The 24,705-nt window shown below is 36.6% G+C and overlaps 1 protein-coding gene across 2 annotated transcripts; it reads right to left on the reverse strand.

Annotated features, from left to right (window-relative positions):
• pdlim3b (PDZ and LIM domain 3b) lies at nucleotides 1-19,791 on the reverse strand. Of its 2 annotated transcripts, XM_056472103.1 has the most exons (8): nucleotides 19,447-19,791; nucleotides 7,440-7,591; nucleotides 6,957-7,041; nucleotides 4,197-4,264; nucleotides 3,830-4,000; nucleotides 1,032-1,159; nucleotides 611-722; nucleotides 1-466 (listed from the first exon to the last, which is right to left on the reverse strand). In XM_056472103.1, the coding sequence occupies exons 1-8, from the start codon at nucleotides 19,537-19,539 to the stop codon at nucleotides 277-279; spliced, it is 999 nt and encodes a 332-aa protein (XP_056328078.1). In that variant the 5' UTR covers nucleotides 19,540-19,791; the 3' UTR covers nucleotides 1-276. The 2 variants fall into 2 exon arrangements, with proteins under 2 accessions (XP_056328078.1, XP_056328079.1); XM_056472104.1 differs by lacking the exons at nucleotides 3,830-4,000; nucleotides 4,197-4,264 and adding an exon at nucleotides 4,614-4,801 and having other exon boundaries at nucleotides 19,447-19,787.
• Nucleotides 19,792-24,705: the final 4,914 nt, after the last annotated feature.

Genomic DNA, 24,705 nt, shown 5'->3' on the forward strand with positions numbered 1-24,705 from the left:
AGGGCAAACAAAACTGATCAGGACATTCCTACTACTTTCCTTTTTTCATTTACGTTTTCTATACTGTCCCAACTTTATTTGATTTGGGGTTGTATAAACAACCTTTTCAAAAACACAAATGAAAAACCTTTCATCATTTAGTGCATTGTTTTTGTGTACAAATACCCTCTTACTCACCAGATTAATGATTTTAGCAAAACCTGAAGAAGAAGCAAAGCATTACCAACTCTCTAATTACAGCTGTCGTTTGCGTGAGGTCTGAGTTTTGGCATCAGTCTAAGCGGTAGGATATACTGTAACTAGATCATGTCCCTCTGGTGGGGTCATCCTCATTCTTGCATGGGCTTCACAGTACATCTGTCCATCCACAAAGAAGTAGCCCTTCTGCTTCAAGTTCATGCCGCAGTCTGAGCACACAAAACAGGCTGGATGGCGGTACTTGTCCCGAGCTTTCACCACCGTTCCTCTGTGAGCCCATTGGAGGATAAAAAAAAAATTTAATGAAGTTGTCAAAATGCATGAACACAATTCAGTGTGTTTCATGAAAACTGGTGATATATTCTCAATGAAGACACCATCTGTGCGGACTCATGCTGAATGCTGTACTCACACAATGCCTGTGCCACATTTATCACAGAGAGGCAGCTTCTGCAGTGAGGAGGTGGCGGCTTGGGGCTTTGTCACTGGAGCTTTTACACTTCTAGTCACCATGGGCCTTGTGCCTGTCAGAAAAATAAAGAAAAACCCTCAGATCCACTTTGGGAATGTGAAATGCACCCTTATGTAAACTCATCTGAATGCAGACGATTAAGAGAATGGCAGGTTGACTGATGTCATTAGCAGGATTGCTGAGGATTGCTTAAATTAAGGCTGTAAAAATGATTGCTCATCAATTACTGGTAATTCACAACAAAAAAGCTGACATTTCAACTATGATGACTTCATCAGTGCTTCTAGCTGTAACCTCTGTCTCTTGAAGTCGGCCTTCCTCTTCCTTGTAAAGACTAGTGTAATTTATAAAGGTGGCTCACCATCACTCTCCACATAGTCTTGCAGGGCCTTAAATGATCCAGACTGACGTGGTTCATGTTGCTGCTCGTTGTCATCTTGGAGCATACGGTACACATGGGAGTCTTCAATAGACGTCAGCGGTTTAGAGCTGAAAACAGATAGAAGGTCAGGAAGTGAAAAATCCGTGTTCTAGCTATATACATCTTAAAATTGTAACAGTTTAATAGTGTTCAGGAGGTCATGTTATGGATATTAGGGTTTGTTCAGATTTGTAATGTGGTTCTCTTGGTTCATCTTGTCATTTTTAAGACAGAAATTAAACATACTGGAAAAATCAATAGCTTTTTTTAATTTAATTTTTGCAACAAAACATCCAAGACAGTGTGCACGTCTGATAAGTTTATCAGCTGAGCGCTAAAAAGCTTTAATAATATTGTAAAGGAGGAATTTCTCCATTGTGCACAAACAAATATTTGCTGCTAAATATAGATTTTTATTATGGAAGGAACAGGAAGCAGCTGTTCATCAGAGAATTTTTGGGATCCACCAACACATTTTAGTTGTGTTCCGTGCTATTTGCAGAACGTTTCTGTATTTACAGCGTGTTTCTGTATGTGCATGTGTATGTTGTCAAATTGATTTTTTTCTTGAGTTGTTAGTGCTTTCCTATGTGTATGTTTTCTCAAGTTACAGTGTGTTTAAGCTCTCTTGGACACCATAGATAAAGTTGAGGAAAATAAGGAACTGATATATAAACAGAATTTAAATTAATTAACAGAAACAGAATTTGTGAAAAACTAAATCGGATTTCATAGGGTCCTATAATTTTATGTGTACTTTGTTTTTCACAGTAAGTGATATTTTCAAATAGGACAGAAAGATCGGTTCCAGCAAACATCCTTTTTGTAACATTCTTATGTGATTATAAAATTATGTTTTCATGTGACCATAAAATAACCAATGTCCCCTTAAAGTCTTATTGGTAAAATCTTTATATGACCAATAGAGGACCAAATGAGAAAGTTATATTAACATCCTCTAAAACCATATTGAGAACATTGCTATATGACCAACAGAGGACCATATGAGAATGTGGGAACATTATATTAACATCTCAAATGTATTTTTTGTAACATTCTCATGCGACTATAATATAACTAAAACAGAATGTCCCCTTGAAGTCATATCGATGTTATTGTATGACCAAAACAGTTCCATATGTATGTCTTCTTTGTAATGTTCTCATGCGTTCACTGTAAAAAAAATTCTATTAATGTTATTTTAATCAATCCCTCTGTCATTTCCAGACCAGGAGAACACTGTTGATTTTTTTCTCCTTTTTTTAAGGACACTGTAAAAAGCGGTTAGTTACTTTAAAAAAAAAAAAAGGGAATAATCCCATTTTCCTCTGGGTGCTCCATATTCCCTCAAAGTCTGAAGACATGCACTATAGGTGAATTAAGTAAACAAAATTGGCCGCAGTGGATAAGTGTGTGTGAATACGAGAGTGTATGGGTGTTTTCCAGTACTGGGTAGCGGCTGGAGAGATATCCACTGCGTAAAACATATACTGGAATAGTTGGCAGTTCATTCCACTGTTGTGACACCTGATAAAAACGGCACTAACTTGAAGGAAATGATGAGGAACCCATAGCCTTAAAAGCATCAAGCTGACTTTACTTTAAAAAGTGAGTAAATCCATTGTAACTTGGGATGGTTAAGTTGACTTATTTTTGATAATTATGCACATAATTCATTTACTTACTAATTCACTTTTTTCATTTACTCAATTTTTTTACATTAAGCGCTTGTTAACAATTTATTTGGGCTGAATTTAAACAAACAAATTAAGTTGAACATTGCTCAATTTAATTTGTTTAAATTCAACACAAATAAATAGTTTGCAACAGTTTTGCATGCAACACTTTTTTCAGTGTAAGGCAACGGGTTTGCTCACTTTTTTAAGCAAATTCAACTAATTGCTTTAAAACCAATGAATTTACTCTCTTTTTTAAGTAAAGCAAACTAATAGCTTTTTGCAGAGGGAGTATTTTCAGTTTGTCGGAATACCGGTAAACAACTTATTCAATCTATCAGTACTAATTCATGTATATTTTCAGTGTCAGCACAAGCTAGTACACAGTGTCCGCGGGGTCTTGAAAAGTATTAATTGTTGATATATTAATTATGAGAAAATTAAGACCCTTAAAAGGAATTAAAAAGTCTTAATCACATTTTTACAAGGTTTTAAATTTTGTCCAAAGTGTTTGACTCCAAAAAAAAGTGTATAATATATTTATTTTCCTCCTAATATTAACAAAGGCATGCTCAATCCACACGATTGGTTTGGGCAGGGGTGCGTCTGGCCAAGCTCCTCCGTCCGGGTGATGTCTTGCAATTTGCAACAAACGCGGGAAGGTGATGTGATGCTCTCCACATGTAGTGAAATCATAGAGCAAAACTGATGGGAAAATGCAAGTTTGCGTACTCCTGGTAGGAGAAAGACGAATTTAAACAGTGGCTGAAACCTGTCGTTGAAAACATCCGCATAATTTATCCTTTCAAGCTTTGTTTCTTCCGAGCTTATCTGAGTTCTGTTGCATGGTTGTGCTCCATTGATTTATTTAACTACAACTTATGTTTATTTAGTTAAAGGTTTGATATTGATTAGAACTTGAAGTGGCAATGAGGTCTTAAAGTAGTCTAAGAAGGTCTTTAAAAAGTCTTATACAGGTATTGAAATTACCTTTAAGATTCATGTACAGTGTATACCCTGTGGTAGGTAAAACAAGTGTAATGGAAACAAAGCTCTGGTTACCTGGGCGATGCCTGCCTGACTACAGTGGACATCTGAGCCTGCTGCAATGGATTTGATACATTGTCTGCTGAGTATAATGCAATGGGGGAGTTATACTGTACAGAAAGAGCTGTCGATGGGTTGCCAGCCATCTGAGCTGCATTTCCCATCAGCGTCTGAGATGTACTGTCACTGGAGTCGAGTAAGGTCAATGTATAATAGCCAGATGTACCAAACCAGGAAGCAATCAAATAAGAAAGACCACAAAGAAGGACAGACAAGACAGAAAAGAATGGAAAAAGTTGTTAGAGATGTACATGTAGCTTCATTGCATGCTGAACTTCTGCTTTATAAATGTGTAATTCTGTCAATGCTTTTATCTAATGACCTCCTTTGGCTTGCAGATGTGAAGGGCTTTGGTCTGACATTAAACTTGTGTTCGAAGTAATCAATGTCCTGTAAGACATAAGAATGAAGATGTTAACTGACAGTTAGAGGTGAAAGGTAGAGGAGCAGAAATCCTCCAAGATCCAACACTGCAGGCCCAATGCATATTTGCTCTGCTAATGCTGTAGTGCTTAGCTATTAAACAAGCGCTTGGCCTTTCTTATCACTAACAGAAAGCAATTAACATTTTTTTTTCATCATATTAAATCCAATATGCTTTCATTGGGGCTGCAGGAAGACTTGTGAAGATTTCTGGATGGCCAGTGTGAGGGTTAGTGGTTAGTGGGAAGCCGGTCTACAGCAAGCAGAGGGAAGTATCTTTGTCCATATGGTCGGGGTGATCCGAGTTGGCACTCACCCCTCAGGCTTTTCATGCACCAGACCCCGAATCTGTCCTTGCAGGGCGTCCTGGATGTTATCTTGAGAGTAGAGGCCTATGGGAGTGTTGTAGGTGGAGCTCACCACCTGTGTTTTGTCATCCAGACTGGCGGCAGCCACAAAGGGCTGTGCTCTTCTGTTATGACCTGTGCCAATAGGTTTATACTCCTGCATGTGTGGGACAGATGGACACACTACATACTTAAAGCCCCACAAAAACATAGCATTTGCATACCACATTATCCAGATATGTCCTTTTGTTACCTGAAGATGCTACTGTACATGCACAATTATAAAGTTAGTAAAACTGTTGAGCTATTTTTGGTCAATTGGTCTTTGCTGTTGTGGAAGTAAATCTTATGGTACAAAAGGGGCATCTACTTTTTTTTTTATGTGTGCACACTGCACATAAGCTAATGATGACCTTATTAAGATTGTAGTATTTTTTAAAAGTCTTTTTAAACACAAATTTTTAAGTAATATCATGTTGAACAAGGACAAATCTACTTCGGGCAAACAAAAATTGGTAGCTTTGTACAATTTTTAAAAAGACACCATACAATCATGCAAATTCTCTCATTATTCAGAATATGTTTACACATCAACAATATACGAAAAAAATATACTTAAAATGTTAACATTTATATTATATTATATTATATTATATTATAATATATTTTTAAAAATTTAAGTAAATTTACAACAATATTGTCAGATCAATGAAAACAACTAAAATTTGGTAAGGTTGCTTTGTAAAGAAACACTATGCACCTGTACACATGGATATTTTGTTCTGCAGTTGTGTTTTTCTCAGTTTTTTTTTTGGTTATCAAGTGCTTATATTTGCCATTAGATTGAACAAATGATGTCGCTTTTGTAGTTTACACTATGGTCATAATGGTATGATTTAAAAAAATGTCAATTTAAAACCTTAAAAAGTTAGCATTTTCCTGATTTCTAAAAAGATTTTTAGAACAATAATCTATTTTTATTGAGTCCATATTAGGTGGATATACTGGGATAAGTGAAATTAAGAAAAATTCTGCCTTGTACTATATTTTACTATTAAACTGCTTTTAGCAACTTTAAGGCTTTAATGTTAAAACATTGTTTTCCAGACCACGTCAAGCAGAGTCTACACTACCTGACAAAAGTCTTGTCGTCAACAAATATTAACTTGACTTCTTGTTGATCATTTGGAAAAGATGCAGAATTGTTGAACTGCATCCCAATCATCACAAATACTGCAGAAGACCTATTGGAACCCAGATGAACTCAAGATTCTCACCGAAATTAGTCAAGTTTAGTGAAGGAAAAATCATGGTTTGGGTTTACATTCAGTATGGGTGAGTGTGAGAAATCTGTAGAGTGGATGCCAACATTAACAGCCTGAGGTATCAAGACGTTTGTGCTGCCCAGTACATTACAAACCACAGGAGAAAGCAAACTCTTCAGCAGGATAGCGCTCCTTTTTATACTTCAGCCACATCAAAGTTACTGAAAGCAAAGAAAGTCAAAGTGCTCCAACACATGAACATTATTGAGCATGTCTGGGGCAAGATGGAGGAGGCATTGAAGATGAATTCAAAGAATTTTGATGAACTCTGGAAGTCCTGCAAGAACGCTTTCTTTGCCATTCCAGATGACTTTATTAATAAGTTATTTGAGTCATTGCAGAGATGTATGGATGCAGTCATCCAAGCTCATGGGAGTCATACACAATATTACTGATTTTTCCACTGCACCATGACTTTATATTCTAGACTGTACATTTATTTCCGTAAAGTGACAAGTCTTTTGTCTAAGCAAAGTCAGACCTGTCCTAATTAAATCATTAAAAATCTATTATTTTGGTAAAATAAGCGTAATCTAGAGGCCTTTGCCTTTCATATAAGCCACTTCTGATACCAATTGAACAACTAGAAGTCAAGTTATTATATGTTGTTCCTAAAACTTGGAGAGGCGACAAGACTTTCGTCAGGTAGTCTACAGTATGCTTTGGAGTGCGTTATTTTCTTTCATAACCTACCGATTCATGATTATTTAAGCTTTTACTTTGAGGGTTCTATCCACCTGCTTTTTGTGGACTCAAATGTATTATTTGTCTTTAAAATCTGTTTGTATTCTACAAAAGAAAATAAGTATTGTACTTATGAGGCAGCCCGAAGGTACATAAATGATGAGAGAATCACACATTTTTGGTGGAGTATCGCTTTAACATGCCTCATGCACTCTAATGTTTCTAGGAAAAAATCTTCTATTATCCATTTCTTGCTGCTTATAAGCAGATAAAAATAAAGAGCTGTGCATTTGTTACACTCACTTGCTTCTCTGCCTCCAAATTGATTTTGAATGGGTTCACCTTCCCTTCTTCAATAACCTGAGGTGACCAGATTTTTGTTTCAGGCCTGCAACACATTTATTGCACACAGTTAGACGCTCCACTTTTACCCCCTGCGAAATCATAAAAAAAAGATCAAAAGGCACTGAGGGGGGTCATTACTGTGCAACAGAGCCATGACTTATGGATAGTAAAGTAGCGTCAACTGCCTGGCATGTTCAAGCCAGATGGTTTATGGGAGGGTGTTAATCACTGAGAAAGATACGTTCACTGTCGTCATAAATAAGGCTCTGTGGGCAACGGGTAATAGACAAGGGGTAAAGACAAGTTCTTTTGGGACACCACCTAACAGTTCTCCCTCTGGCTGTAACTTTAAAAGGAGGTGAGAGAACATGATATAAAGTTGTTGAAAGCTGCTTGGTGCTGTTGGTAACGCTATCCTTTAATGAGAAAAGCTCATGGTACCTCTCTATCTTGAGGAAAAGCTGATTGGTGGAGTCTTTGATGTTGTTCTGGGCTTCAGCGTGAGTCATGCTGTCTGTGGACACTCCCTGGATGGACAGAATGATGTCTCCAGGACACAGGTTGACCCGAGATGCTTTACTGCCCGGAGTCACCTGAGGAACAAGGATTAGAGTTTATTTTGGTGGGACTGTTTAGATATTATGTTGACTGTTGCTAACTTCACAACTGCTTGAGAACTGGTAGTCAGCTGTTAGTAGAGTGTTCGGTTGGGGGTTGTAGAATACGTTGACGTACATGCAAACACTGCTGGGTAGTAACTGTTACGTGTAATCTGGATTATATAGTCAGATTCAAACGTTATATTTGTCATTTATTTATACTGCTTATTGTTCTGTGTTTCCAACTTTTCACAATGAATCATATAGTTTAGCCTGGATATGAACAATAGAGCTGTATGATTCTGAATAGACAATAACATTTTTTAAAAGAATTTACTATATTAGAAAAGCTCTTATGACATATATATCGTGGGAAGTGTGCTGTCAAATAGCGTGGTTCGAGTTTCAGTTTGTAGACCTCTCCTGAACCCATCATTCCTCTTTTTTCAAAAATGGCGATAAATAAATTATATAGTTTATAAACTGTGCTTCATTACTGGATGAATTTGATATATTTTTAAAGAATCTCTTGAATTGTTCAGTGAGAGATACATTTTAATTGTTGCTTGTTTGTTATTTGAGGTAATGTATTCTGAGTACTTTTGGATTACTTTTAGATTATTGTCAGTTTCTGGACTTTGTAACTTGTAATCAGACTACCGTTTCTAGGTAATCTCTCCATCACTGCTTGCGAAACACCATGAATGTCAGTCCAATAGTTGGGGATGTGTAAAGAAACATTATGTGGTACAGTATCAAGGCTGTAGCCAGCTTGGTGATAGGGATGGTTGTTTTTTTTCTCAAAAAGTATACTTTTTTGCAGTTATACACCAAATTTTAGATTCATTCATGAGATTTAAATACATTTTAAGCACTATTTTTAGTGCTGGATTAGCTTGTGGGATGGTCAACATAACCACTCTTTTTGATGTACCAAAAATATTTCCTAAATTTAGAATAAAAAATATGAAAAAAATGTCTATTTTTAAAATACAAATTTATTACATCATATATCATTTTAAAAAATAATTTTAAATTAAAAACAAGCCTATTGTCATTTGTTGGGGAAATTATAAATAACAAACTGGCCAGCGCATTCATCTTTCCTCAGTCAGAATTTGGCCATTTAAATAATAATAAAAAATAAAAATAACAATAATGTAGAGCTTCACAATTTTTCTAACCTAAAAAAAAGTACATTTGAAAATTCAGGTATAACAATTCTATTTAAATAAATTTTCATTTGATGGGTTTTCGATAGATTATCTTTATTATTTATGAAGACATAGCAGTCAAAAGAGGACAAATGAGCTCATATATAGGACAAATTCTGGACACTTGTCAGTGAAGGTTGGGTCTTTCGAACCACCTGAACCCCCTGGCTATGGGCCTTAGTTTGTGAAAAAAAAACATTGTTTTAACATTGTTATTTAATATTGGCGCCTGTCTATAGACTGAACATGTCATTTACAAGCATGACAAGCTCTTGATGATGAAACTTTGAAAATTGAATTTTATTGACATTGTCTTATGCTGACATTAATAGCCTAAAGTGATGATATATAAGCTACAAGTACTTTTTTTTCTACAAATGTAGGTCTCTATATATTATTCATTAATAAATATCTTGTCTCAAACGACAAAAATATCTGTAAAAATCACAACTGCAAATTTGAATTTTCAACATCAAATATGGACAGAGCAGAGGTAAAAGTCCCATAATGCAATTCACAACTGTAAATGAACAGAAAACACCTGTGAATAGCAAAATATGGAACCTGTTTTTACAGTGTATATATATATATATATATATATATATATATATATATATATATATATATATATATATATATATATATATATATATATATAGTTGAAGTCAGAATTATTAGCCCCCTCAACACATTTGGTTTTTTCACAAATAGTTTTTTAACTCATTTCTAATAACTGATTTATTTTATCTTTGTCATGATGACGGTACATAATATTTGACTAGATATTTTTCAAGACACTTCTATACTGCTTAAAATGACATTTAAAGACTTAACTAGGTTAATTAGGTTAACTAGGCAGGTTATGGTAATTAGGCAAGTTATTGTATAACAATGATTTGTTCTGTAGACTATTGAAAAAAATTTATCTTAAAGGGGCTAATAATTTTGACCTTAAAATGGGTTATAAAAAATTTAAAACAGCTTTTATTCTAGCCAAAATAAAACAAATAAGACTTTCTCCAGAAGAAAAAATATTATCAGACATACTGTGAAAATTTCCTTGCTCTGTTAAACATCATTTGGCAAATATTTAAAAAAGAAAAATATATATATATAAATGAACAATATCACATGAGTAGCACAAGTGATATTGCATTCATACAACAGTTGACGACGGCATAATCGTGTATATAAAGGTATTATTATGCAGTTTCTGTTGCCATCTTGTGGATGGACAACATCAACCCTCTTTGCTTTACTCAATGACTGGCTTATTGCCGCCAATGCGCTCTGAAATTATACATTTTTTAAATAGAAACTATCCTTATAAATAAACTTCATAGTTGCAATCTAAACAATTACGCTCTTGCCTAAAAAGCCTCAAAAGTACATTATGTTGCCCTACAGCAGCAATATTTGTCAAACTGTAGAGTATCCTCTGCTTGCACTGTAGCTGTATGTGGGCGGAGTAATAAAAAAGGGTGAAGGGTTAAGATGCTGTATGAGTGCTGTTATTTTTAAGTTTTAGCACAAACAAATACAGTTTACAGTAAACTATTATTATTAATGCCAGTTGTTTCAATTTTTTCGACTCTGAACACAGCTCTAAATAGTATACACATTGCTTTGGATAAATATGCTAAAAAATGAATACCATCAGATGTGAACCTTCTTCAGAGCCACTACTTAACAGCAGCAAACCATGGAACAGTTTAGACAAAAACAGCAAGTGACTGGGATAGAAACAATCTGTTGACCCATGCTGGTTTACAAGTGGGCTAAAAATAGCACCTCGTGGATGTGTCAGTCAAGGCCTGGTATCGTCCTCCTGGGGAACACAGTCAAGCCTATTGGCGTCTGATGATCTGACTGCTCTGGCATTTACCCTGCTGCCCGGTGTTCCTTCAATCATCCTCTCTTGCATTAATGGAGTCTGACATCATACCTTATTCCTCTCATCGCTGCCGGGCTCATTTTCTGAGGTATTCTCCTCATCCCCCTAGTCATTTATCTCATCACCTCGTCTCTCTCCACTCTACCCGTCTCCTGACTCAGCTGCTCTGTTAGATCCGCTGACCTTCTTCTAGTTAAGTCTTGCCTCTCAAGAGGGGAATAAGATTTATACCAGGTCAAGTCATGCCAGTTATTTAAGACCAGGGGGTTTTAGTTTTCCGTCATCAGTGTTTTAATGTCATGAAGATTTGTGATGTTTTATGCATTATTGAAATGCATAATTTATTGACTGATGAAGCTAGCAGTGACTCAGCCTGTCTCTTATTAAATACAGTCATGGTGTAATATCTCATTTCTTGTCATCTTTGAGTACACAACAAAACAGTCACATTTGTCCACATGTGCCTTCAAAATACTTTTAGATGATGTAAAATAGGGCTGCTCGATATTAGATATTTTGTTATTCTGCGATTTATATATTTTAATAACAATCCAATTTCACCAGATGACTTGAATCTCTCTATTCGGAAAGAATTTATAATATTAGATGGATTGGGAGGATTCTGTATGGCATAATATATAGTGAACAATCCACAATCTCACATTATTACAATAAAAAAAGATACAACTGAAATAAACAGTTTTTTATATTGTTTATTCAGGTGTATAATAATTCATTCATTTTCTTTTCGGCTTAGTTCCTTTATTAATCAGGAGTCGCCACAGTGGAATGAACCACCAACATTGCGTTTACTCGCGATATGACTATTGCGAATGATCACATTGAGATATTGATGCTGAAATTATATATTGTGCTGCCCTAATGTAAAAGACAACAGCTACATTTAACGTGACAAATAAAATAAAATAAAAATTACTCATGCTTGTGGTTCGACAAATTTATTAGTTTCTTTTCTTATACAAAAGAATATGTTTTGAACATTGGAAACTAGGTAGTCATTTACAGCCAAATTAGATAAAAAAAAAATATATATATATATATATAGATAATAAATGCCATAGAAGTCAATAGTTGTTTCAATCCACATATTTTTATGTACATTTTGGAATATCACATAAAATGCTTAATGAAATTGGCAGCATGTTCATGAACTTTAAAAATGCATAACAAATCCCACACACACCAGCCAGTTTATTAGGTACACCTTACTAGTACCGGGTTGGACCCCTTTTGCTTTCAGAACTGCCTTAAGATTTTGTGGCATAGATTCAACAAGGTACTGGAAATATTCTTCATAGATTGTGGTCCATATTGACATGATAGCATCACGCAGTTGCTGCAGATTTGTCGGCTGGTCATTTATGATGCGAATTTCCCATTCCACCACATCCCAAATCTATTGAATTGATATCTGGCTATCTGTATATCTGACTGTGGAGGCCATTTGAGTACAGTGAACTCATTGTCATGTTCGAGAAACCAGTCTGAAATGATTCATGCTTTATGACATGTTGCGTTATCCTGCTGGAAGTAGCCATCAGAAGATGGGTACCCTGTAATCAAAAAGAGATGGACATGGTCATCAACTATACTCAGGTAGGCTGTGGCGTTGACACAATGCTCAATTGGTACTAATAGGCCCAAAGTGTGCCAAGCAAATGTCCTCCACACCATTACACCACCACCAGCCTAAACTGTTGATACAAGACAGGAGGGATCCATGTTTTCATGTTTTAGATGGCAAATTCTGACGCTACCATCTGAGTGTCGCAGCAGAAATTGAGACTCCTCAGACCTTGCAATGTTTTTCCAATCTTCTATTGTCCAATTTTTGTGAGCCTGTGTGAATTGTACTGTTCTCTGTTCTACAGGGGAGACACAAACTATGGTCTTCTGCTACTGTAGCCCATCTGCCTCAAGGTTCGACGCGTTGTGCATTCAAAGATGTTCTTCTGCAAACATCGGTTATAACGAGTGGTTATTTGAGTTACTGTTGTCTTTCTATCAGCTCAAACCAGTCTGGCCATTCTCCACTGACCTCTGACAAGGCAGTTGTACCCACAGAACTGCCGCTTGCTGAATATTATCTTATTTTCAGATCATTCTCTGTAAGCCCTAGACCCTAGGTTTGTGAAAATCCTAGTAGATCAGCAGTTTCTGAAATTTTCAGACCAGCCCATCTGGCACCAACAACCATGCCACGTTCAAAGTCCCCTTTCTGATGCTTGGTTTGAACTGAAACAGATCATCTTGATCATGTCTACATGCCTAAATGCATGGAGTTGCTGCCATTTGTTTGGCTGATAAGAAATTTTGCGTGAGTGTATGTCCACAACTGAGTATAGGACAAATGTTTTATCCGATAAAAAAGTGCATAAGCTACAATGGGAACAGATTTACTGAATAAATTACATCATTGCGCATCAAAAAAGTCTTGTGATTTTGTTTTAACAGATCATGTGATAGCAAATATAGGCAAGTGGGAAGGCATTTATGGATAAACCAGTGGACTGACCACATTGTAAAACATCTGAAATGTTGTTTTGGTCTTTCTAAAAAACCATTTCAAAGTCCATTTTCAAAGTGGAGCGATATTATTACCTCTCAGAAATGTCTTGAGCAACTGTGCTTTCAAAGAGCAGTCTCGTTGCTTTTTGTCTTGTCTTCTGAGGTGCAATTCATTGAAAATATAGGAAAAATAGGCCCTCATTGGTTTCTCCTACTGCAGGAAATTCCATTTTACTCTTTGCTATTATACTGTATGCCAGTTTATCAGGAAGTGACGATTGTGTTCTCTTTGACTCATTGGATGGAAACTGTTTTATTCCCAAATGTTTTATGTGATATTCCAGTTTTGTGCATGAATATAAATCTAATATAAGAACAAAAGGCCCTCGTTGGCCTCTACTACCACAGCAAATTTTTAATAGGAAGTGACGATTGTTCTCTTTAACTCATTGGATATTAACTGTGTTTTATTCGTTAATGTTTTACTGTATGTGATATTTCAGTTTTCACATGAATCTAATTCGCACCTTTGAATAGATACATAGCTAATGGTGACTGGTTTCCAACATTTTTCAAAAACACTGATTTTGTGTTTAACAGAAGAAAGGACCTCAAGCAGAATTTTGAAAAAGTAGATTGCGAGTAAATGATGACAGAATTGACATCTTTTGGTGGACTACATCTCTTTTATCTGTACATACATCTGTACATACAATCTGTATGTAGATGTCCATTTTTGGGGGTGTCTTCAGAAAATCAAGAGTGACTGTAAGAAATAGGCACCACTCAGATGGCTAAGAGTGGACACAATGAAATTGAGATTGTTCCCCTGACACTACTCAAGCAAATGGGTGATGCCTTTGGCTCAACAACAAAAACGCTCTGTTTAATACATGGAAACAAAGGGAGCTATGAGCTAAGATGAAACCATTGAGTGACTGGTAGCCGAGCTCCAGTATAAACAGAAACACGAATATAACAATTTGGGTTTTGTAAGCTATGCAGCACCTGGGCAGAAAAATCCCCAAGGTGACACATAAACCCACAAGGGAAGCATGCAAAGGCACGCTGAGCATTAGGCATTATGAATAGAGCTCCATCAGGCAAAATAAATTAAAGAGATAGATGACCCACATTTTTATTAATTAAAGCAAGATCATTCTAAAAACATTTTATTGGTTTTGTCTGTATTTTTTAACTACTATCTACATTCAAAATATATACAAATGATACAACAAACTGAGACCAAAACCAACATCAAACCCAATTTGACTGTTTGTAATAAAGATGCTTTATTGGTATGTGTTTCCATCAAGACACTTTAATCTTCATGTATTAATGCACAAAAAAGGTTTAGTTATTTAGATTTTTAAAATGTACTTCACATACACAATAAGTCGTTTTTTAAACTTCTGGTGCTGTTCAGTCTTTCTTGACAGAAGGAATTATTTATTTATTTATTATTATTATTCATTCATTCATTTTCCTTCGGCTTAGTCTCTGATTTATCAGAGGTCGCCACCATGGAATGAACCGCCAACTATTCTGACATATTTTTTAACGCAGTGGATGCCCTTCTAGGCGCAACCCAACACTGGGAAACACCCAAACACACTCAGATTCAGACACACACTCATACACTATAGACAATTTAGTTTATTCAATTCACCTATACCACATGTCTTTGGACTGTGGGGGGAAGCTGGGTCACCTAATTAAAACCCACATGAATGTCAGGAGAACATACAAACTCCACACAAAAATGCCAACTGGCCCAGTCGGGATCCAACCAGTGATCTATTATTATTATTTGTTAATTGCTTGAATGTTTTACTTCATTGGAATGATACAAAACTAGGCAAAGTTTGGCAAAAAATGGAAAATACACGACATATTACTGAGATTTACCTTGTTTGGATTCATGAGGTATTATTGATCTATTATTGATCTATAATAATATATATTATTATTATTCTTATTTTTTACAACCGTTCAAATTAGAGATTTTATTTTCTGCTTAATTCAGTATCATAAAATCCCCTGAAAATGCGAAATGTATATATATATATAAAAAAAAAAAACTAGTCTAGTGAAATATAGTAGGTTACATTCATAAATGTAAATAAATAAATACACATAAACTCTTAGTTGTACTATTGTTTTAATTTTAAACTGTCATCATATGGCTGAGTGGACACGATAATTGAGTCTAGTAAGTCATGACAGAATTTTCTTTTTTTTTTTTTTTTTGTGGGTGAAGTAGAACATGTTTGATGCTCAGCCATGATGCCCTCGAGCAAAACACTAACACTCAGTTGTTCCAGGGGGAATGCGGCTGTAATAAGTATACTGTGCCACTTTCATTTAAGCCATTTTTTCAACGACTGGATATAAATATATAACATTAATTAGCATTTTTTTAACTCAACAGTATAATTCAGACTGTCTGATTTGGCTTCTAATAAAAAAAGCCTCATCTTTTCCGGCATGCCCACACTGATGGAGCCTATAATGTTACTCCAGTAAGAACATCAGGGCTCATAGTATGACAATAGAGCCACCTTTTTGGCATCAAGACGTGTATGATTACAGACGGCAGTTATTCAAAGAAACCACACACATTCTGCATTAGTCATCAGTATTTTTTTTATGTTATTTGTTTAAATATGTGATAAATTTAGCTTTCAAATTCTGGCATACACCGAAATCAGAACCATGCTCAATGCAATCCATTTAAATTACGTTTGAGTGTTTTTGGTTTGAAATCAAACCCTGTGTCATTTTCACTTGGACGCTGCAGGGACGTTATTAGCTAGGAATGTTAAATAAACCTGATTGGTTTATTTTAAGAATGATGTCATTAGTTTCAGCTGAGATTTCACATCTACAGTAGTTCACCTGGCAGTTCACTTATGTGACCAAAAAGCAGTGTTGCACCAGTAAAAATACATACTTTTTAAATTGTTAATGGTTATATTGTAGTTTTGGAAGACTTCCATGGTACATAACTAAGATAGTGATTCCAATAACATATTATCTTACACTAGTATCTCTGTGTACTATGCTACATCCACATTTTGTTTTTCTTTTTAGGGTATTTCATATTTCATAAGACCTACTATTCTGCTTTTAATCAGGGAGTCTGAAGACATTTTTACGACGACCTGTCCGTTCTGCGCTGCAGATTTTCACAATTTATGGTGAATGTCAAAAATGGCTTTCCACCAAGATTATACTTGAATTTCATGATCAAAGAGCTGCTGAGCTACTAATCTTACTTCTACAAACCACACTTTGGAAAGCTGTGTTCCTATGAGCAATAAAGCTGTTTAGACCCAGTCCTGGATGAGACAAAGTCAATATGTTGCTGCTTTGTTTCTACAATACACAGCATTTCCCCAGTCAACCTCCCAACAGGTTTCCTAAGAGGAGACAGACTTATAGAACAAGTTAGATGAAGCAGTCCGCAGTGTTTGTGTCAGGGAAATCCATAGATTTACACTTAGAGCCTCAGCATTTATAAACTCGGCAGTTGCTGAACATAAATCTGCAGTAGCATGCCATTGTACCTGCTTCTTGTTCAGTTCAAAACAACTACATCTATAAGAATGGGAGACTTTCACAGTCATCCACCAGATTGTGACTATATGAGTGGATATGAAAACCAAGGCTCATTCTGAAAACGTACCTCCATATACATTTCTGGAGACCATCAAATACGTATCAGTTTTTGTTTTCACGAATCCAGGAGAGGCCGCTGTGTACGCTTTTCGACTGACTGAATGACTGACTATCTGACCGATCAGCTGACCCACCCGCCCCCTTCCCTAAACCCAACCAATAGTATTTTAAAAAGCACAGATTGACCCTCCCACCCACTTCCCTAAACCCAACTGACAAATTTAAAAAGCAATTCAGAAAAAGAAAGCCCTCTTCTGATTTTTACCACGTTTTACCACATTTTATTTTTCGGCTTCTGTTTTTGTCTTGCTTTCTGGAACCGTTCTTCACCTGACTCGAACCCTATCATCATGGTCATCTCCTCTCTGCGTCTCAAGTCCAACAACGTACATGGCGAGCTAACTGGACAAACTGGTAACAGCCGGAAAACCGTCCACATGGAGATAAGCGGTCAGCTAGTGAGCTCGGAAAGGAACAGCGTCATACCACCCTGTAGTGTTCATTTAAAAAATTAAATGCAGCCATACGTACGTCTGGATACATAATTCATGATGTCCAGAAATGTATATAGGCCTACGTTTTCAGAATGAGCCTACGTTGGGACTTGAGCCCTGAGGTTGTACTGCAATAATTGCTTAAATTAAAGAGATTGCCCAGTTCATCTCTCATACTGTATATCAGTGAGTGCTCAGTTAACCTTAGACCTCTTCTGTTACTGCAAATGTTCAGGCTTCAGAGGCTGTTTGAAATATTGTTGGACTAAGAGCTTTGTGATTCATTCAGACGACAGGTGTAGAGATCCCCTCCGGAGCCAGACTTAAGGCTAGTGTGCACGTGTGTGAGTGTGTGTCTGACATTTTCGTGTGCATGTTAGTAACTGGAAGAAAAAACAAATTCCTGGCAGTTCGTGTAATATATACTTTAGGAACAGACGGCCCAAAAAGAAACTATTTTATGTATTGTCAGAAAAGTGGCTAATTAAGTGACTAATAAGAATGAATACGAATTTATTTGTATGAAAACATACAATTTTAAAATGGGAGACATCCCCCCAAACCCCAACCCTAACCACTTATTGGGCGATGAGCGGTTCGTACTAGAATGTATGTATGAGATCATACAAATTAATACAAATTTTTCATTAAATCAAAGATTAAATTGCCTTGAGAAAGAACGTCGTGAGTGAGATATGAGGTAAATAATCTTTGTCTTCAAATTCATCAACAGCATGGTGCGATGGAGGTAATGTGCTTCTGTTATTATTCATTTATTCATTCATTTTCTTTTCAGCTTAGTCCCTTTATTAATCAGGGGTCGCCAAAGCTGAATGAACTTATCCAGCATGTGTTTTACGCAGTAGATGCTTATCCAGCTGCAACTCATCACTGGGAAACGCTACTGTTATTATGAAATATGTAATATGTAATGTTATTTTACTATTAGTTTTACTATTACTGCAGGAGTTATTAAATTAATAAAATCAGTTTTTAAATTAGATGCTTTGTACACAGACATTACAGCACATCTTACATCCCAATATTTTATCTTAGTTATAATATTTGTACTGTACGAGACATTTTTTTTAGACCTCAGTCTACATTAATATTGATTTATTTATTTGTCTTCAGTCTTCGAAATGTTCTTAATATACTAAATAGGCTCTCAAGAAACATTTTTTCCCCACAGATTATCATCCATGTTAAGAACAGTTGTGCTGCTTATTAATTCTATGGTTCATGTTTGCATACTTTAACAAATACAACGTTCACAAGAACAGCATTACATCTATTTTTTTTTTAATGCACCCTTTTATGTACAGTATATATGCTACCGGTCTAAAGTTTGGGGTCAGTAGGATTTTAAATCCTACTTAACAAGGCTGCATTTATTTAATCAAAAATACAGAACAAGTAGTAAAAATGTTATTGCTCTAAAAAATAACAGTTCAAAAGTAGTTTATCAATGATTTAATAATTTATTCCAGTGATTTTAAAGATGAATTTTCAGCTTCTTTAATTCAGTCTTCAGTCACACGATCCTTCAGAAATCACTCTAAGATTAATTATTATTAATAATATTAATATTAATGACTGGAGTAATAAATTAATTTGCAACTACATACAATAAGAAAGCAGTTATTTAAAATTTTAATAAGTAATTAACAATTTGGTACATTTATTAAATGCCACCTTGAGGAACTTATTTATTTGAGGAATTTATTTCATAAAACCACACAACTTAAAGATATATATAAAAAGTGTAATTATAGCAAACATTTAAAGTCTCTATTGGGAAATGATTCCCTTACAACCACGGATGTTTCCAAAAATGAACGTCAGTTTGAACTTGTGTCTCTAAAAATACTTTTTCTCACTCTATGCTAAAGTGAGGTCCTGGGAATGTTTTTTTTATGATCCACCCACTGGTTTCTCATGCCCACGGCAGTGTTGCCCAGCACATCAAAAGCATCATTATCTCTGAGTGGAATGTGTGGAGCGGCACAAACTCTGCAGCCAAAGGCTTTCGCTTACCCGAGTTATGGTCAGCCGCTGGTTGAAATCTTTTCCTCCTGAAAGCCGAAATCCCCAAGGGGCCGGTCCATCCAGCACCACGTTCTGTGGCATTTCTGTCTAGTTTCTTTTATCTTAATTCTCGAAAAGAGCTTGGAGTTTCCTCTTGTTGGCCAGAGAGAACAGAATAATCAGCTCCTGCTCTGGACGAAAGGCTCACCCAACAGAGATTGGAAGCCAGTGCCTGTCTCTGAATCCCTTTTAAGCGCGAGCATGGGGTTAGGAGAGTGAATGAAAGAAAGATGATGCCGGGACGCCACTCCTCTCATGAGGTCATAGGGTAGACTGAGAAACTCAGGGTTCAATCTCTCTCCCCACCTCCTTCAGATCCAAACTTTGCACCCTTTATGATTAATCCTCAAAAACTGAAATCTCCCTTCGCTCTGTCATCACCCCGTCTGCTGTCTAGACGTTTCTTTTCCTTACCGCCGGCCAGACACCTGTGCTTGGCTGAAAGGAGAACTCTGTCATGAAATTAGGGAAAGTTGAGTCAGTCTTCACTTCTGATCAGCAGATTGGGAACTGTTCACAGAGCACAATAACAAACGCATATCGTGTCATATTGTCATATCAACACGGCATGTGTTGCTCTTTTAAACATCTCTGTTCTGGAATGTAAACAGTTCTAGTAGCACAGCCGCATAAGGGAAACAATGAGAACTGTGGATGTCAGTACTAGACATAATTCTTAAGCCGCTAACAATGAAGAAAAGAATGAATTCATCTAATTAATTGTGTCTTGATGACATGGAGAGCTATGGAACTTACAGTGGTTTCATTAAAATATGGAGATAGTTCAACTAAAAATTAAAATTCTGTCATTACTACCCCAGTAAACAATTTTTGTTTATTAGACATCTAATAGACATCCAAACATAGACAGCTTTGCTAAAACAAGAAGATGTTTGAGAATAGCCTTAAACTAGACTTGTCGTCAAATAAACAGATTATACAGACTTTATGGCCCCATTCCAATTCTATTTTTGTTCCCCTGCCCCTTCCCCTTGGCCCTTAAAAATGAGTGTTAAGGGGAAGGCCTTCAAAATTTACCCCTAAGAATTGAGACAGCACTACAGCACCTGCACACGTCACCATATGCCATTGCGATCTCATGCTTCATATGAGATCAGACGATCATGACAGCTGTAGTTATTCCAGTTGTGTTATTTTCTGGTATTTATCTTCAGGAAATCACTGAGGGCATATATTATAATAATGATCTAATGTGGCAAAAAGATTGTAACTGTACTGTGCATTATATATTTATACCAAGTGACCGGCAGCAAATGTTATGTGGATATTTGTGTGACTGGCAGAGAACTTTATTAAGTTATACAGTAAGTGTGTAATGAACAGGCCTGTTCACGTTGTTGGTTTTATAGGCTATAATTACACAGCTGTCTGGAATAGAGTCAGTCACAGCAATCTAAGGTTTGTTATTCAGAGATAACAACCGTTGAATAACACAGGAATACGTTGTCACGGCACTGTTTTTGACTGTTTGGTGCAGTCTTGTGACTGAATAATACTGTACATGTTAGTGTATGCTCCATTCAGCCGTTTTTTTATTTTTATTTTTGTCAGCTTTACTTTAAAGATTTAATAAACTATTATGGCTCAGAACAATGTTTTTTTTTGGCAAGTAGCATGTAAAATGCAGGATAAAGTGCAGTTGCTTACGCATCTAACTTTAGCTGTTTTGAGTGTCTAACTAGCATGTGCACTGAATTAAAGCACTGTCAGCTTTTGAAAATACGTCTGAGATGCTTTTCTTCTTTATTTCACATTTTTAAAGAGCCCCTATTGTGGGTTTTTGAAAATGAGCTTCCATGCAGTGTTTAACAGTTCTAAGTGAATGAAGCCACCAGCTGAGGTTTAAATCTGAAAGTGCACCATGTTTAAAACTATTGATTCTTTAACAAAATAGTCAAGTCAGAGCTGAATAAATGAAACATGTTGGGTTCGGATCTTTTGCTTGAACACGTTGGCATCGATACAGTACATCACCAAATATGAAGTGCCTGTTTCGGTAAAACATGAAAGCACCTTTCCCTTTAGACACTAGCTGAGCGCAGGGGTTCACGGGACTGATCATGACATGAAGATGACAATCACTGAAAGATGGAAATTAGGCTATGGAGAATAAAGGGGTTAAAGTTCATTCATGTCCTTTTCAGCTTAGTCCCCTTATCAATCTGGGGTTGCCAGAGCGGAATGAACTGCCAACTTATCCAGTACATGTTTTATGCAGTGGATGCCCTTCCAGCCACAACCCAACACTGGGATATACCCATACATTGTTGCACACACTCACATACACTACGGCCAATTTAGCTTATTCAATTCACCTGTACTGCATGTCTTTGGACTGTGGGGGAGACCAGAGCACCCAGAGTAAACCCACGTGAACACAGGGAGAACATGCAAACTTTACACAGAATGCCAATTGACCCAGCCGGGGCTTGAGCCAGCGACCTTCCTGCTGTGAGGCGATTGTGCTATTCACTGCGCCACCGTGCTACCAGGTTAAAGTTAAGCTGTTACAGTGTGTGCTACTTCATAGCCGAGGTGGGTGTTTCTCGCACTGAACCCAGTTGACCAATCACAACAGACTGGTTCATTGGACCAATCACCACAGATTAGGGGGTTTGGGATCAAACAAATCGCTGAACAAATCATATAGGAGTCGTTGGGAAAATTAAGTAAAAACTAATGCATATTATAAGACAGTGAAAGTGTTTTTTGACCTTACATGCATATCAGCCTGTTGTTGGAGACCCCCGAAACCAAAATATGAACTTTTATGATGCAAAATAGGGGCTCTTTAAGAAATGAGCTAGACTGATGTACCTGTAATTGTCATGTATGTCTCATGTATGTGTTATTGTAATTTTTATGAAACTTTCTTTGACTGAATGACCTTTTAAACTTTGTAAATATATATTGTTTAAGTGCCATGTTTGCATGTTTTTAAGATTTTTATTTATATATTTTTTTGTAATATTTTATTCAACATGCTTTGGCTGGGATCTGTATGAAACAAAATACTTTTTAACCATTATCCATACACATAAAAGCAGATGTGGCCATTTATAACTTGAACATGTCTTTCACTTATAACTATTTTAGCTGTATTAAATCACTGCTGAACACTGTAATTTCTTCTTATTTTAATAAGCTCTCCAGTTTAAAGCTCAGAGGGACCTACAGAGAACGTTACGAAGTCATAACCCAGATTTAACATAATGAAAATACAAAACAGGTACAATCTTTGAATGTCTGATTACGACGGCTTTCAGATGTCAGTGGACGTTCAAAAAAGTTTCAGTGTTTGATTATGTCTTGTCAAATTGGTCCCCTGGCTGCCATCCAGTGCATATGTAAAATACAGTCAATGGGAAAGAGCCTGTAGGATGCACATGAGGCTTTTTTCTAAAGTCTCAGTAACCACACAGCATGGGCTGTTTTGTACTGTACATGACACCAGAGTGTGCTCTTTATTTGAAGGCCAAACATTCTAGCTTGAGAGCACTTGTATTGTTGGCTTGAACAGCTCCTTGTTTGGTGGTGCCAGGGAAGGGCGGTTTGTCACAGCCCGAGATACATCAACCCTAGCAAACCTTAAAACCAGAAAATCCTTCTCTATCCCAAGCTGTCACATTATGTACCCCACTAGTAAATTCGGTCCTTTACTCAGCCATATGCTGTTCCAAAAATGAAGGGGGTTTGTGTGAGAAATTGATTATCATACTGTAAGTCTTAAAAGGGACAGTTCACCCAAAAATGAAAATTATGTCATTGTTTACTCACACTTTACTTGTTCCAAACCAGTTTGAGTTTCTTTCTGTTGAAGGAACATAAAAGAAGATATTTTGAAGAATGTTGGAATCCAGTAACCATTTGCATCCATAGTACTTTTTCCTAGTACGAAAGTTAATGAATAATAATTTCAGAATTCTTCCAAATTTCTCCTCGTGTTCAACAAAAATATATATGTTTTTAAGCTCTTGGGGGTGAATACATTTTCATTTTTGGGTGACCTATCCCTTTAACTGGGGTTTGAGCTCTATTCCCAGATATATTTATGCGTTGTTTAAGAGAGCACGTGAGAATTTGCTCCATTAAAAACAACTGGGGGGAAAGCAGAGTCTAGACAAAATCCCAGCCTCCTGCAAGAGAGCTGGATGGCTCTGATTGTTTCTCTGGGACAGAAACTCAGAGCGGCTCTCCACTGACCCTCTGTTTACTGTGTTCCCATGGTAGCAGGAGGGACAACTCCAGGACACGATGTGGCTGTTTATAGACCGGACGGTCTGCAGGGACTGGATTGCTTGCAGAGAGATGACGTTCAGGATGGCACGATTACTATAACTGCGAATTCAAAGCCTTAACCATGTCTTGAATCAAACAGTATTGCCAATGAAATGTTAGGTATAATTCTAGTGTAGGAACATGAAAATAACTTTTCACTTTTGGCTACTAAATTACTGGCCATGCAGATATGCTGCTAGCCAAAACATAAATAACAGAAGCAACCAGATTATAAAAAGTTCCAGCATCGATTTAAATGTATTTATTATTAAACAGCAGTAAACACTCACTGGCCACTTTATTAGGTACACCTTACTAGTATCAGATTGGACCCTTTAGAACTGCCTTAATCCTTCATGGCAAAGATTCAAGAAGGTACTGGAAATATTCCTCAGAGATTTTGGTCTATATTGACATGATAGCATCACACAGTTGCTGCAAATTTGTTGGCTGCTCATCTACAGTATGAGGCAAATCTCCCGATCCGCCACATCCCAAAGGTGCTCTATTGGATTGAGATCTGGTGACTGGAGGCCATTTGAGTTCAGTGAACTCATTGTCATGTTCAAGAAACCAGTCTGAGACGATTCGTGCTTTATGACATGGCTTGTTATCCTGCTGGAAGTAGCCATCAGAAGATGAGTACACTGTGGTCATAAAGGGATGGACATGGTCAGCAACAATACTCAGGTAGGCTGTGGGGTTGACACAATGCTCAATTGGTACTAATAGGCCTAAAGTGTGCCAAGACATTATCCCCCACACGATTACACCACCACCAGCAGCCTGAATCGTAATACAAAGCAGGATGGATGCATGTTTTCATGTTGTTGACGCCAAATTTTGACCCTATCATCCTAACGTCATGGCACAAATCGACACTCATCAGACCAGGTAATGTAGTTTTCA

This window comes from Danio aesculapii, chromosome 14 (assembly GCF_903798145.1).
Source record: "Danio aesculapii chromosome 14, fDanAes4.1, whole genome shotgun sequence".
In the NCBI taxonomy this organism is placed as follows: Eukaryota; Metazoa; Chordata; class Actinopteri; order Cypriniformes; family Danionidae; genus Danio; species Danio aesculapii.